The sequence below is a fragment of the Emydura macquarii genome, unplaced genomic scaffold, assembly GCF_026122565.2.
Source record: "Emydura macquarii macquarii isolate MOO-44397 ecotype Brisbane River unplaced genomic scaffold, CSIRO-AGI_Emac_v2 contig_2768, whole genome shotgun sequence".
NCBI lineage: Eukaryota > Metazoa > Chordata > Testudines > Chelidae > Emydura > Emydura macquarii.
Genome location: NW_027132905.1, coordinates 40,771,493 through 40,788,329, shown reverse-complemented (window position 1 = coordinate 40,788,329; position 16,837 = coordinate 40,771,493). Strand labels below are relative to the sequence as shown.

The 16,837-nt window shown below is 44.9% G+C and overlaps 1 protein-coding gene across 3 annotated transcripts in view; it reads left to right on the top strand.

Annotated features, from left to right (window-relative positions):
• The window catches only part of PRKCZ (protein kinase C zeta), a 146,772-nt gene extending 130,030 nt beyond the window's left edge, over positions 1-16,742 (top strand). For 2 of the 3 annotated variants that reach the window (XM_067567163.1, XM_067567164.1), the window contains 2 exons: positions 11,840-11,955; positions 16,052-16,742. In XM_067567163.1, the coding sequence (XP_067423264.1) occupies positions 11,840-11,955; positions 16,052-16,139 (204 nt within the window). In that variant the 3' untranslated portion in view covers positions 16,140-16,742. The remainder of the gene's footprint in view (positions 1-11,839; positions 11,956-16,051) is intronic. The other variant, XR_010923481.1, reaches the window with a different exon arrangement.
• Positions 16,743-16,837: the final 95 nt, after the last annotated feature.

Here is a 16,837-nt window from a genome sequence, read left to right as displayed (position 1 = left end):
ACCTCAGCCCTGCCCCTGGTATGTCTCCTATCCTGAAATTTGCAATGGGGTACTTGGAAAACAGACAGCAGCTGTATTCCTCAGTTAAGAACATAAGAATGGCCATACTGGATCAGACCAATGATCCATCTAGCAGTATTCTAGCTTCTGACTGTGGCTGGTGCCAGATGCTTCAGAGGGAATGAATAGAACCAAGCTGTTAAGTGATCCATCCCCTGTCATACTGTCCCTGCTAATTCAGTCATTTACATCTCTGTTCCTAGTGTAAATTGGCAAGATCTTTCTGTATACAATACCAACCTTTGCAAGACCTCTAGAGTTGTAGGTTTTATTTATCATGTCATATGTGCACGAGGGCCCCAGTAGCAAAAACATATTTGTAATATACGTTTCTAAGATGTCCATTAAGGCTGCTTTACTGTCAAAATTGTTTTTTGATGAAAATGGGATTTTTGACAAGACTTTTGCAAACAGTATCCACATTCCACAGAAAATTTTAACTTTCTGTCAAAAACACAACTGTGCAAAACCAGAAATTTTTTAATTAACATTTGAAAAGTTTTAATTTTGGAGTTTTGTTGCAGTGCCTCCTTGGATCTGAAGTTAGTGTCTCTCACTGCCATTCCGTCTCTGGATTGGGTTTCTTCTAGAAAACTACATCTCCATAATGCACTGCAGCTAGACTCCTAAGATGCACCATGGCGGCTCGGCAAGAGGGGGGAGACTGTGGTGCATCATGGGAGTTAGTGTTTCCAGGAAGCCCTACCTACCATAGAGTAGATGAGGGGGTTGAAGGACCTGAGTTACAACTCTCATAAAGCCCCATAGCAGTATTTCTGAATAGAAAATGTTGACAGTTTGGTCAAATGGTTTTCAATTTTCCACCAAAAAGTTAAAATTTTCTACATGAATTCCCCCACGCTCTCCTCAGTGGCTGTAATGTCCATCACTGCAGCATTTGGACCCAGTCCTTCAGACCCCATTGGGCATAGTACTCACAATTGGAAATTATTCCCACAGCGCAAATGGGACTATTCCCAGTAGTTAATTTGTAGGATTGGACCTTTTATAATTTTTTAGTGAACCATGGCCAGTGGAAAATGTTTGACTTACTTTTATTCCTGGTTAGAAAAGACTTGCTATTTAAACTGGGCCAAATCTCCTTCATGTCTATTACTAGATTGATTTGTATTTTTCTTGCAAAGCAGTTTATATTTAGCTTCTTAGTGACCCTCACTTGTACTGATAGTTCTCCTGAACTCTAAAACTATGCTTCAGAAAATTTTTTCCAGGGTATATGAAGGAATGTAACAAGCCGGTATTTTTATCCTGTGTATATGTGTGTGATGTGTATAATTGAGTTTGCAAGTATGAATATGTTCTTTGTTTCTAGTAAATAGAAATGTCTTTTTCTTGGGGAAAATGTGACTTAAAATTAATTTAATGGAAACTCCCATATAGTTGAGGCCTTACTAATTTAAAGAGGTGACATCCAGAGCTATTCATTACTAAACTGAATATTGAATCAGCGTTCCACCCCCCACCCCACCCCCAGGTTGTATTAGGCTTATTTTTCTGAAACAGATGATTATGTATGTTGGAATTACTTAAGGGAATACAGCACCTTTATAATAAATATATCTAGTGTTTGGTTTGTGGGTATTGATTTTGGGACTGTGCCTGCCAAGTTGTTGTACTTGAATTAAGTTTTGCTGTGTTATCTTTTGAGTTTTGTCTATTGGGGTATAAAACAGAGACTTATTTTGAAGTTGGAAAGGCAGCCAGATAAATTCCTTTGTATTGACTGAAGCTAGTTTTGATTCTGTTGAATCTCAGTGAAGGCTGCATTTGAAAGAGGGCTTTTATTTTGAATCCTCTACCAGCAGCAGCATACAAATTTATTAAAATAATTCTTCTAGAAGTGAAGTCAGTAATGCTGGGCATTGTTGTTGGAATTCAGAGTTGCTCACTTCTTCTTTGAATCCAGCGCAGGTCTGTATAAAAAATCATTACCACATTCGGTGGTCTGTAAAAGAAAGGGTAGTCCCTAACAGATAGGAGTCCACATCCTCTTTGACACCTGGCAACTCTTCCTTTGCCCTGAGAATTGTTCATCCAGGTCAGGGTTGGGGCATACATAGAGAGAGTGGTGTGGGAGGAAGATTGTGCTAACACTTCCAATGCTGTAATTAAGTGGAGAGAGGACTTGAGTTACCAGTGCTGCCAATCTGACACTTTCCATTAACACTATAAATAAAATTACCATTTTCATGTTGCATCCATCATCAGGGAAAAAGATTGTATTTCCAGTGGAGTTCATCAATGTTGTTCATCAATCATGTTTCTCAGCTGTTTTATTTACCAGTATGATATTTTGGTTTAAATTAGATCTTTTTCTGCTCAATCCTACTTGCTATCTAATGAGTACTAGGAGTAACCATTAATAAATAAACCACTGCAGAAAAAGCAGTTACAGCGAAGTCCAATTTTTTCCTTTTGGGAATCTCACATTATTCATTTTCTATAGATACTTAAAAAAATCTTATCAAGAAAATATTAAATTATAGTTTCTGCATTGAGACGGTAGTGTCTGGCACATCTGTGCTGTCCCTTTTAAATCTAAATCTGATTGCAAAAATCTAATTCTCAATGGCTTACAACTTTTTACCAGTCACGTTCTCAAGCTAATTCCTTTTTATATTTGAATTTATAGCACTTTCTTGTTATGTCTTACTGAGTATAGATATTGTCATATACTCCTTATTTAGTGAACCAATAAGATTTCTTGCCTTTAAATATGTTTAAAATGCATTTTGTTCCCTACATTGTCTCCCAGCCTGTCTGTAAATACTGTTGATTTTATAATTTTCCTTTTATTGTGGTCATGAGTATACTTTTCATTTACATGCAGATATCATGGTCATGAGTGAGACACTAGAAAAATGTGCCTTATTGTTAGCTACTCCACTTATCGTAGGCCCCCAGTTTACTTCCTATCACACACAAACCTGTTAGTTATCCTTCTCTTTCCCTCTGATACTTATTGTAGCACCAGACTTCTAACATCAAAAATACAGAATTATAAAATGACTCTATAGAAAATGTTATCCACATTCAAGAAGGGAGTCTAACATAATTTCAAGCTTCTTCCTTTGCTATTTCACGTTGTGCCTTGTTTGTGGGTTCTTATTACACACAGGCCCATAGCATGTTGAGAACTATGCTCAATAGTATGAGGTCAGACATCTTTCTATAGAGCATGAACAAACGCGAAGAATAGACTTAACAAGCAGCATGCTGAGTATTTGAGTGTTCTAACCCTGTTGGAAGAAAGTATTCTGAATTTTTGTACTTTACTGAAAATGTTTTATACGTTAGCTGTTCCACTTACTTGTGTTCGGTACAATTTAGCGGCACACCAAGTTTTTCTGTATTCAAATTCCTGCGTTTGAGGTTGATAAGCAATGTTGTTTTCTCCTGCTTGTTTTTTCAGAATAGTTTTCTGGCAATTTATAGTATTCGTGGGAGGGAACAAGGTGTAGAGGGAGAGAGATTGTGACTTGGTTGTTGCACAATGATTGATTGGTATAAGATCTAGATTAAATATCCACAGTAATATAAACAAAGGTTGGAAAGAGGCAGCTAATGCTGCTTTGCCTCTAGTGCATTTAAATATTCACCAAAATAACACATTGCACGTGGGCTTCTTTGTTTCTTTTCTCTCATGAAGCAGAGGAAAGATTTCCTGGTACTGTCTGGACACTTTCTCCATTAGGATGCAATGTGAAATTCCAAATCATGATCAGGAGAGTTCAGATAAAAAAATGTAAGCAGTGTATAATTATCTTGAAAAACCATGAAAGTACAAGTCCAGTATAATACTAACTAATCAAATGACAGTGTATTCTTATCAGCCCTACAAAAGTTCTGTCCGTTTACTGTTGCATAATAATACTTTATAATCTTGTTAACATGGAGTTCTGTAGCACAGGTGGAGGGATAAAGGCAATAATAATAATACTTGTATCCTTATCTGACAAGAACAAACAGTCCAAAATAAGCGGGCATTGGTTGGCAGCTTGGTCTAATACATTACTTCCTCAACCAATGGGTGCTTGGATCAGTTGAATTCTTTCATTAGCTTCCAGTGCTTTGAACTCATGCCTGTGATTTCCTATCGGTTGCTCCAAAGCTGAAAACATGGCCCTGTTACAAATCCTTTCAGACTACCACAGGTAGGAATTTAAATGGATTGCCTCATTATACCTGTTGGCAGCACTTTTCTCACCCAAGTATGTGATAAACTAGAGAGTCTGGTAACTCCTAGCAGAGATTTGTCTTAAACTTTGTCATAATTTTCTGGTATTTGCACAACTAGTGGTTCCAAGTTAGAAAAGGCTCCTAATCACTTTGAAAGGCATTGTTTATAAGTAAGGATTGGAATGCCTTGGCAGAATTGGAGGGACAAGATCAAGGATCTTTGATTGAACCAACTTCTGTTGGTGAGGAGAGACAAGCATGACAGAACTGAGCCTTCTCAGCTCACACAGCTTCTGACTGTCAATGTAAATGTTTTTTTCTTACACAATAATCAGTTCTCTCTTCGAGTGATTGCTCATATCCATTCCAATATAGGTGTGTGCACGCCCCGTGCACAGATTCCCGGAACTTTTTTCCTTAGCAAGCCCCATAGGGTCGGTTCAGGCGACCCCTGGAGTGCCGCGCTCATGCCGTGGTACGTAGGGCACTGCCAATCCCGCGGGCCCTCAGTTCCTTCTTTCTGTCTGTGACGGTTGCTGGAACATATTGCAAGTAGCCTCCCTTAGCATTCTAGTGCGTTTCTTTGTTTGTTGATTGTGGTAGTTTACAAGTGAATAGTAGATAAGTTGGAGAGTAGATAGTGCCCTTAGGGGCGACGTTAGAGCCATGCCTGGCTCCACGGGTTTCAAAGCCTGCACTGTGTGTGCAAAAGTCTTCCCTGTGAGTGATCCTCCCGATCGCTGCCTCCAATGCCTCGGAGAGCAGCACAGAGGAGAAAATGTAAAATCTGCAAGGCCTTCAAGCCGCGCACCCAAAAGGAGCAGGATGCCCAGCTGAAGGCTATTCTGATGGAGTCCGAGCTCCGCCCGGACTCCGAGCCATCGCGATCGCTGGCGGCACCGAGCGTCTCCTCAGTGTGGAGTGCTCCGATGACACCGACACTGGCACCAAAGTCTGCGGTGCCGAAGAAAAAGAAGCGGCCTGAGGCCACACGCATGGACTCCTCCCTGCGCCCGGTACAGCAGGGCCCGACACAGGAGATGCCCCAGTCATGTACCATGGAGGTTATTTCGGCACCGGCATCTCCTCGCAGGGAGCCTCCCCCGATTCCTGAGGGTGGGGAAGCGCCCCTGCAAGGGCCATTGATGCTGGAGGCTTTCGCAACAGCACGCGCCCTCATGGGCCTGCCCACGCCTCCGTCCCCCCCCTCGGCCGAGGGTTCCGGGACCAGCGTCTTGGGGCAAACCCGCGCTGGGTTGCCTCAGTGGGTGGAGGAGACAGGAGTCGAGGTCTCCCCCCGACAGCTGAGGAGGGTCGAGAGTGCGGGCTCCCCTCCTAGCTCCGACTCTGAGTTGTCAAGCTCCTGACACTGCAGCACCAAGGGCAGTCAAGAGGCAAATGCGTGAGGCGACGCCGTTCCAGTTCTGCCTCACGATGGGGTCGTAGCTCCAGCACCTCAGTACAGAGCCTCGCTTGGCATCGATTCCTAACCCCGGTGCACAGCCTGGAGCGGTCCCCACCTCCAACGCGGATAACGGTGCCCATCACTGCATCAAGGGCCCCGGCACCGCCTGCCTTGGCACCGCTGAGTCTATCTCTCTCGGCTTCACAGAGACATATAGGCGTCATCGCTCCCAATCCCGAGGTGGGAAGCGTCGCCGGAAGAAGTCGAGGCGCAAGAGGAGATCCACATCGTTGTCTCGGGGCCGCTCACCACTCCGGGGCCGCAAACGTCGGTCTAGCAGCTCCGGATCCCAGGTGCGCCAGCCAGACACACTGCAGGCACTGATGCAGGCAACAGCGTGGCCCCAAGGCCCCTGGCAGTGGCCGTACTGGGGACTGTGGGGTACCCAGATGGGCCAGGGCACCACGTCTATTCACTCTCCGATGGCCCAACCAGCACCCCCGCCTCCGGGTCAACCGGACCAGGGCCACCCCTCTGATGAGAGTTCAGACCCCGAGGAGGGTCCCTTCAGGGGGTCCCTCCCACAGTCGTCGTTCTCCTCCTCCTTCTCCCCAGATGAGGCAGCGGCCAGAGAGCGTAAGGCCCCCCTCTTTGACTTCTGGGCCCACCAGGACCTGCAAAAGCGGGTGGCGGGCAATCTGAACATAGACCTTAAAGAGATGTCAGAGGAGGAGGACCCCCTCTTTGGGTCATGTGGGTTGGCAGGGCCATCACGCGTCACCCTGCCGGTGCACGAGAGGGTCATGAAGCTTGCAAAGGCCCTCTGGCAGACCCTCTCTTCTGTGGCCCTGACCTCCAAGGCTGCGGAAAGGAAGTACTATGTCCCCAAAGAAGGATTTGACATCCTATACACTCACCCTGCCCCAGGGACACTAGTTGTAGGTGCTGTCAACCAGCGCGACCAGCAGGGCGGCCAGGGCAACACCCCTAAAGATAAGGACAGTAAAACGCTGGACCTCTTTGGCTGTAAGGTGTACTCCACCGCGGCACTGCAGCTACGCGTCGCTAACCACCAGGCTCTCCTGGGGAGCTATAACCTCAACCTGTGGTCCTCGCTGCAGAGGTTCCAGTCGGTGTTGCCACCAGACCAGGCCGCGGACTTTGCCACTGTGACCCAGGCTGGAGCGGCAGTGGCAAACGCAGCATTACAGTCAGCCAGTGATGCAGCAGATGCCACCAGCAGGGTGATGGCTTCAGCCACCGTCATGTGCCGCTGCTCCAGGCTGCAGTCCTCAGGCCTATCTCAGGAGGTCCAGCAAGCAATACAGGATCTTTTGTTCGATGGGGCTGGACTCTTCTCAGACAAAACAGATGAGAAGCTCCATGCCCTAAAAGACTCGCGGGCCACCCTAAGGTCCTTAGGGCTCTACACCCCGCAGGCCGCGAGACGCCAATCTCGGCCTCAGGCCCAGAGGCAGTCTCACCCTCCACCCATGCCAGCCCCCAGACCTGCTCAACCCAGGAGGGGTCGGGATCGCTACCGGGCGCCCAATCGCCGTGACCATCCGGGGTCTTCGGCGGGGCCCTAACAAGGCCCAAGCAAGGGCAACAACGGAAATAAAAGGTTTTGATGGTGCGCATGAGGGTGGCACTTCTTCCTTCCCCTTGGATCTCTCCCGGCCCTTTGCCCACAGGCTCCGGCCATACTATGCTGAGTGGGAAACCATTACCACGGACCGCTGGGTTCTCGGCGTAGTTCTCAGGGGCTATGCCCTCCAGTTCACAGCCTTCCCCCCCCGGATTCCACTCCTATCCTGTCCCTCTTCAGGGACCCCTCTCACGAGCAACTCCTCATACAGGAGGTCAACTTCCTCCTTCTGCTCGGAGCTGTGGAAGAGGTTCCTCCACAGGAAAGGGGAAGGGGATTTTACTCACAATACTTCCTCATCCCCAAGGCCAAAGGGGGCCTGAGGCCCATATTAGACCTCTGCCGTCTGAACAGGTTTATCAGACGCATCAGGTTTCACATGGTTTCTCTAGCCTCCATCATTCCCACTCTAGATCCAGGGGACTGGTATGCTGCCCTCGACCTCAAAGATGCGTATTTCCATGTTACTATCCTCCCTGGTTACAGAAGGTTCCTCAGGTTCATGGTAGCTGGCTGCCACTACCAGTTCTTGGCCCTGCCCTTTGGCCTCTCGTCAGCCCCCAGGGTCTTTACAAAGTGTATGGCGGTGGTGGCGGCCCATCTCTGCTGCAAGGGGGTCCAGATCTTCCCATACCTGGATGACTGGCTGATCCGGGGCAAGTCCAGGGCCCACGTGAGGAACAGCCTAGCACTCACCTGCGCGACATGCACCAGATTGGGGCTGCTCATCAACGAGCAGAAGTCCACGCTCACCCCGGTGCAGCACATAGAGTTCATAGGGGCCACTCTGGATGCCACCCAGGCTAGAGCCTTCCTCCCAAGGCCTTGATTCGAGACCATGGCTGCCATAATCACCGATTTACACAGGTCCCCCACGACAACAGCCAGGCACTGCCCTCAGCTGTTGGGACATATGGCAGCATGCATGTATGTGGTGAGGCTGGCTCGCCTCAAGCTCAGGCCTCTACATGCATGGTTGGCCTCAGTATACATGCCAGCCAGACATTCGCTGACCAGGGTAGTCACTGTCCCCACCCAGGTATTGTCCTCCTTGGATTGGTGGAGGGAACCGGGGGAGGTTCTGAGGGGCATCCCCTTCAGAGACTTGGCTCCTCCAGTAACCCTCATTACAGACGCCTCAGATGTGGGATGGGGGGCCCACATCAGTAGCAACCTCAGCACCTAGGGGCTCTGGTCACCAGACAAAAGGTTCCTGAAGGGCAGGATGGTTCAGGTCCTCACGGACAATACGGCAGCCATGTTCTATATGAACAGGCAGGGGAGCGCGCTCCTCGGCTCTTTGCCAGGAGGCTACTCGACTTTGGGACTTTGCTGTGAGGCACGACTTCCACATCTCTGCCTCTCACCTCCCCGGGGTCAGGAACAATGAATTGGACCGCCTCAGCAGGTCGTTCTTACCCCACCATGACTGGTCACTACACCCAGAGGTGGTGACTTCAATTTTCCGGAAGTGGGAGGTTCACCAACTGGACCTGTTCATGTTGTCCTGGAACAGGAAGTGCCCGAGGTTCTGCTCGCTCCGAGGTCGCGAGCCGGGCTCCCTGTCCAACGCATTCCTACTAGACTGGACGGGGACCCTCACGTACGCGTTTCCCCCCATCCTGCTCCTGCCCAAGGCCCTCTTGAAGATCAAGAGGGACAGAGTGGACATAATGCTGATTGCGCCAGCTTGGCCGAGGCAGCACTGGTACAGCATGCTGCTCGACCTGTCCATCAACACGCTGATCCCGCTCCCGAGGCGCTACAACCTGCTTTCCCAGGACCAGGGTTGCCTGCTGCACCCGAACCTGGCCTCCCTCCACCTGACGGCATGGAGATTCCGTGGCTGATGGAGGGAGAGAGAGCCTGCTCCTTACAGGTCCAGCAGGTTCTGCTGGACAGCAGAAAACCTTCCACTCAGGTGGTGTACCGGGCCAAGTGGAAGTGTTTTACCTGTTGGGCGGAGTCCCGGGGTATCCCACCGAGCGGTTCGCCCATACAGGCGATTTTGGAGTATCTGCTCCACCTCAAGCTCCAGGGTCTAGCACTGGCCTCCCTGAAGGTGCACCTGGCGGTTATCTCGGCCTTCCACCAGCCAATAGAAGGGCGATCCCTGTTCTCCCACCCCATGTCAGTCAGATTCCTCAAAGGGTGGAGAGGCTGTATCCGCAGGTCCGTGAACCGGAGCCTCTCTGGGATTTGAACCTGATCCTCGCCACATTGACAGGACCCCCCTTCGAGCCCATGGCTACATGCCCGTTGCTCGTTCTCTCTTGGAAGATAGCCTTCCTGGTGGCCATTACATCAGCTAGGAGGGTCTCCGAGATAAGAGCATTGACCTCGGAGCCCCCCTACATGGTCTTCTATACAGATAAGGTCCGACTGAGACCCCACCAGGCATTCCTGCCTAAGGTGGTGTCTCAGTTCCATTATAACCAGGATATCTTCCTCCCCGTGTTCTTTCCTAAACCACATGGTTCGGAGGAGGAGCGGAGATGGCATTCACTGGACGTCAGATGAGCCTTGGCTTTCTACATCAAGCGGACCAGGCCGTTCTGGAAATCAACGCAGCTGTTCGTGGCAGTGGTGGACCGGATGAAGGGCTTACCTGTCTCCACCCAGCGCATCTCCACCTGGATCACCGCCTGTATTAAAACCTGCTACGAGTGGACGAAGGTGCCGCTTCCAGGAGCTATGACAGCACACTAAACCAGAGCCCAGGCCTCATCCGTGGCCTTCCTGGAGCAAGTACCCCTGCAGGACATCTGCAGAGCAGCGACCTGGTCGTCGGTCCACACCTTCACGTCCTGCTACGCCATCGTGCAGCAGGCGAGAGAGGATGTAGGCTTCGGCAGGGCCGTGCTGATGAGAGCAGCTCACCGTTGACTCCTACCCACCTCCAAGGTATGGCTATTTAAATACCTATATTGGAATGGATATGAGCAATCACTCGAAGAGAGAAAACAAGGTTACTTACCAGTAACTGTTGTTCTTCGAGATGTGTTGCTCATATCCATTCCACACCCATCCTCCGTCCCCACTGTCGGAGTCGGCAGAAAGAAGGGACTGAGGGCCCACGGGGTCCTGAACCGACCCTATGGGGCTTGCTAAGGGAAAAAATTTCTGGGAATCTGTGCACAGGATGTGCGCACACATATATTGGAATGGATATGAGCAACACATCTCGAAGAACAACAGTTACTGGTAAGTAACCTTGTTGTTTTTCACCCTTAAATAATTTAAAAAAAAAAAAAAAAAACCTCATAAGCTTGGAAATATTAGAGGAGATATTTTTTAAAGGAAGATTTTAATGGTTTTTAATGTGTCCTGGGGAAAAAAAAATTCTGCTCCTACTCTTGAGCACCTGTGTGTAGACAAGATGAGCACTTGTTATGGAGAATGCTACCCAAAACCATTCAAAAGGTTGCTTGGCACTAGGTTTCATAAGACTCAAAACCCTGGCACTCAAAAGGTTACTACAAGTCATAAGCCTGGGCCCAGCTTCAAATGTTATCAGCTTGAAACATAGGTGAACCTTGGCAGTTTCAGAAGAATTTCATTTTGAACTTTTGGGTTTATAGTTGTCGAAATCCAAAATGAAAGTTGCGTGATGGGAGCTTGACCCCACAATGACCAAAACTGAATAAAATGTTAGCATGAACCACCCTTGTGAAGTAAAACTGCCAGTTTATCCATGCTTTAGTGAACACTGGTGCAGAAGATGCATGTGGTTTGCTTAAATAACTTGGAGTGGTATGTTCTTTACATAATACAGATGTGGGCTGTTTTTGCCATTTTAATGCTCAGATACAATTGCTTTTAATGAATACTATTACAATAGCAACTTCTCCTCCATCACAGCTGGCCATTGATGCAGGCATTAGCAGAGAGAACTTACGGTTTTGCTCTGTTCTGGAATTAGATTGGTAGACAAACAGGTCTGGTTAAATTGACTTGATTGTGTGTGTGTATAGTCTAGATGCAGCTCACATCTTCTAAAGGATCATCTTCGAAACATGACAAAGGCACTTCACAAGAGCATTTAAGAGGAAAAATGAGTGTTTGGGGCAGCATCTTGGCTTGAATTTAATAAAGACTGAAGGTCTCTGAGACGCATGCCCAATTCAAAAATAGTTTTGATACCAAGGATACATAATTAAATGTTACACTAGTTTGTGTTGCACTCTCTTTATTTAGAGGCAACATTTGTTCTTAGATCAGGCATGTTGAGAAATATTTGTGGATATTGCTTTCTCTGTCCTTTTGAATTTACAGTTTATTATGTTGTGACTTTTCTCAAACGTTTGTATTTAAAACTACAAAAGAGGAAAAAATGGAATGAACATGCTTCATGTGAAAATCCTTTAAATGTGTAATAGTGTTTGCCTCTTTCATCAATACTGGACATGTAAAGTATGGCTGTAGTGTTTCATGTTGTATGTACATAGAGCAGATGCAAGTTTTCTGAGAAAATCTGGTAAATATTTAATATTTGTTCCCCCCCTTCCCTACATTATTATTCTCAGCTGGAAAAGAAGCAGGCGACCCCTCCATTTCAGCCTCAGATCACAGATGATTATGGTTTGGATAACTTTGATACGCAGTTCACCAGCGAACCTGTGCAGCTAACCCCAGATGATGAGTATGATTTTTTTAATACAATTAAACAAATATGCATCAAGTAATATATATGAATATGAAGTTGTTGTAATGTTACTGAGGAAGAGTTGATATCTAGAAATGGAACAAAAAATGGTGAAGTTAAAGATATTAATGTAAACTCAAGAAATGAATAAGTGAAAGTTCTCATAGTGACATTTAGACATCCACATTATACATACTGTATATTTCAGAATACATTTTAACAGCCTAATGAATAATCAAAAGTATATGTATTGCAGCTATTGACTGTCAATAGCATGTTTGGTGCTGCACAAAGAGCAAAGAACATAGGACGTTTGCCTCGAGGCTTATTGTTTTATATGGAGACAAAACAATTTGGAGAGACAATGCATCAGGTGCCAGTTTGTGTTTGACATGATAGAGGAATCTTGCACAGGGCATTATTGAAAGGCTTTGCTGGAAAAGAAAGAATGGAATGAGAAGAGATTTGAAGGTTAAGAAACTGGTGCTTGGTGTAAGAGGAAGAGGAAACTGTTCCGAGTATAAATCATAGATGAAGGCAAGATACAAATGTGGTGCTTAGGAAGAAGACTTGGAAGTAGTGACAGGATGAGAGCAGAGATCATATGACCAGGTTCAGGGTATGGTGGGCCTTGAAAGTTAGGATCAGAGTCTTGAGTTCATTGGAGGAAAACAAGGGGAAGCTATATATGCAATGTGAGGAAAACTTCAGTGAGACACATGAATCTTGTCCATAAAAGTACGTAACATGCCTCGCACTGAATGAATAATGAGGGAGGGGACATCATTTTTTCCAGGTGCAGTTTCTCTTTCAAGGCTATTACATATGGCATCACTGTTAGATGTTTGTTAGAATTTTACCTTTTAAGGACTCAATTTATTGGCTCCGCTGCTTGATGAAATGGTACAACAGAGCCTGTTACATGCTCAGCAGGACTATTTTATACACTGACATTTTTAAAGTATTGCTTTAGCATTCTCGTGCCATTGGTGTGAGAGAGAGTCTATTCAGGAATACAAAAGAAGCAAGACTATCATTATTCAAATCCAGAATTTTAAAAGGGAAATTAAACAAGTCTTCATGTCAAAGGAGACTTTTGGGTTTATTTCAAAGGTTCAGTTACCTTGATGTTTGAAATTAGGCTCAGACTAGGAATTTCTAGGCAAGCTCTGGTCTGAGGGAGAAAGTGGCAAGTAAACTCTCTTTCCATCCTAAAGTTTGCTTTCAGATGAACTTGCTTACACATGCACCTTTTTGGTAGCTGGGTTTTCTTTTCTTTTGTTTTCCCTTATGAAAGTGGATGTATTATGCTGTGAAGTGATTTCTTCTGAATGGTTCCTTTCTTTGATCTTCCTAATTGGGCCTGTTCATTTGAGGAAGTCTAGTTTAGATAAAAGTGCACAGTATTGAAGTCTTATTTTACAATTTCATCTGAACCTTTATAGGTTCTAATTCAGGAAAGTACTTAAGATTAAGCTACTGAAGTCACTGGGATTACTCGTGCATAAAGTTAAGCCTGTGATTAAGTATCTTCCTGAGTTAGGGCCAGTGAATAAATTCTGACCCTCCCTATTATTCAGTACTGCAGTACTCATTACTCTCGTTCCAAACATACAGCAAGGCAAGATGTCTTCACCCCAAGAAAGCAAAGATTATCACACTCCCTACTCATTATCAAATGACCTCTCACTCTAGAACCATGCTGGACTCATTTGTAACCTCTTAAGTGGGCTGTCCCACTGTCTTGCTGCTTCCTAGCCTAAATTGAGTTCCTGGCATGGAAAGCAGAGGCCAATCAGGACTCATTGCAGGCCCTTCTTCCATAGCAGAGTGATCACCAGTGACCTACGGAGCAACCTGGATATTATTCAGTCCCAAGTGATGTCCATAGGGAGATCAGCTAGTTTCCCAAGGGGTAAAGACTGTACTATAACTACATTCAGAGGAGGAGTGTGTAGACTGTGTTTGGATACAAGCTTGATCACAAACAGTACAGCGTATTAAAAATGGATGCTGGATTGAAATATTTGCATTTTTCTCTGTTTTATCCATCTGTTCATTTCAAACAATGCCATAATAATGGACTGAGGATTCTGCTCTGTTTCATGAACCTGAAAAATACGTGTGTTAAACATTTTTACAGTTTGTATTTCTTTAAATTTAAACTCTAAACTGTCAGCTAGGCATCTTTATGCTGAAATTTTCAAACTACTCCCAAACAACAGTTCAGCTCTTTTTCCTTTCCTATCTGTTTTTCTTCCCTGCCTGTCTAACTCCTATACTAATTCTTTCATTCCAGATGCATAAGGAATGACAATAGTTTATTAGGGCACTTTTATGGGAAATATAGTCTCTGCATTAGAGGATTTCAAATTAGCTTGCAAAAAGGCTTTTTTATTGGGGGAGGGAGGATGAGAAAGGAGGAAATAAACATGCTAAAATGAATTGAGAGTGCATCCTAATCATTTTTTAAATGGTCAGAATTAAAGTGGCACTTTCTATTAGGCTCTGGAGAAATATAATTCAAGTTGACAAATAATTTGTCAGGCTGTAGGACACAGTCCATCCTTCTATCAGTTTGTGAGGATTTACACAGGAAATTCCCAATAAAGATGATGATGCTCATGTGTAAATTTGTGCAGCATTACAGGAACCAGACCTTTTTAAAAAAAATAAAACTGGTTTTAGCGGATTAAAGGTTGTGAGAAAGGCAGTAATGGTCTGTGTGTTAAATAAAATCAGGACTGCTGGTTTCTATTCCTGACTCTAGTACTGAAGCCCTGTCCACACAACAACCTTTGTGTGTGTGTGTGTGTGTGTGTGTGTGTGTGTGTGTGTGTGTGTGTGTGTGTAGCAGTGGTGGGGATGACTGTAGATGATGGTTTGTGGCTGTGCAGAACATGGATGTAGCTGTGGCAGTTAACAGCAAACTAGGCTGGCACCTGGCTGTCTTCTCTTGTAATAGGTAAAGTGCACTGGGATTTGTTGGTGAAGAAAGTACCCCTGATCAGTTCTCCTTCCTTCCAGCTATCAGTGCAGTAGCATATCTCAGTGCTTTGCCTTTGCTGGTCTTTTCTTCAGTCACATTATGCTCTTACTGAAACAGTATGGGACAGTTGCTAAGATTTTCTCAGAATACACTGATAAAACCACAGTTTGACTCTGCATGTACCCTGATACCCATCAACCATATGGCAATAAAGCTGCTGTGCCATTGAAAATTGAATCCTGTTACTTACCCCAAGCCATCACCTTGCTAGTGATACCATCCTTTATTCCAGCGGTTCACAAACATTTTCCCTGCATGACCCCATTTTCAGATGTGTTGTTTCTCACTCCCCAGACAGCATGGAAGTTGCCGTTTAAAAATGGTGTCCTCCACGCAGTGTGACCTCACATGCACTGTACATGCAAGGTCACGCTGCAAGGAGACTGCCATTTTGCTTTACAAAATGGCGTCCTCTGGATTGCATGACTTCACACACACGGTGCATGTGACATAATGCTGCATGGAGGGTGCCATTTTGTAGAGTAAATAGCATCCTTCATGTGATGTGACCTTATGCATACAATGCATGTGAGGTCATGCTGTGCAGAGGAGTCCATTTTGTAAAATGGCTTCCTCTGTACACGTGGGGTTGCCGTTACCCCATTTGCTGATGAAGCGATCCCACTTGGGATCACGGCCCACAGTTTGGGAACTGCTGCTATATGCATTTTTCTCTGTGAATTGTTGTTCAATATCAGTTCTCCAAACTACAAGCATCTCATTAATACTCCTCTTTGATGCCCATAAGTGAGTATATTACTATGTAGAAGGGCAGAAACCAATCTTCTGTTATACTCATATTATGATCTCCAGCGATGTTGCTTGAGATTTTGGGATGAAAGTTTTGTGCCAAGTATTTGTGTATTCAAAACTTGTTCTTTATTTATTCTAATTCTTCTTATTGGCTCTGTATGACTGATATTTAGCATTTTTATAGGAATTGCACGTTACAGTAATGTATAAAGAGGAATCTCTTGAACAAAATGTTCAGCAGCACAACTGAGTTCCACATGGTAACCTAAAGAAATATTTCTCATTTTTCAGAGATGTAATAAAAAGAATAGATCAGTCGGAATTTGAAGGATTTGAATACATTAATCCATTGTTGCTGTCAACAGAGGAAACAGTATGAAGGAATGACATCTCCATTGTGGACAAATAATGTGAATGAACTTTAAATTTATCCTTAACTACAGTATATGCATGCAAGGCTGGGGAACTGTAAGGTTTTGGATGGAGACCAATGATAAAAAAAAATATTGCTGCTGAAAATCAAAGATGAAAATATGATTTTGGTGGGTGTCTTCCTCTCAATATTGGTTTTAAAAAATTTTGGGCACTGACACACAACTGGCTTCGTTAATGAAGGAATTTGCATTTTATGCCTGCCACATGAAGGATCAAAGTGTTCATTGCATCCTTGGGAAAAGAGAGATTCTGATCAACTCTGAAAGCTGCATATTTTCCACAAACACTTGATGCAATGAGCTGCTAATTGAAGATTATTAGAGTGTAATATCCTGAAGAATAAAATGTTAGTGGTGTTGAAGCTTATTTTTTATGCCTTTTTCACAAGTGGTACCTGTCTAAACGTCTCAGATATGATGTGTAAAAGGAGTTGTGTTTTATTAGCTATCAAAACATAAATTTGGGTACATGTTTTAAGTGCCTAAATGAATAAACTGCATTGAAAACTTATTACATATTTTCAGCATTCTTAATGCTGGTAAGTTATGCTTGTTAACATTAAATAAGGAACATATAAATAAAAGCTGCAACCTATTACTGCTGTACATTTTTATAGAGGTGCAGAATGACTCAGCAATACCA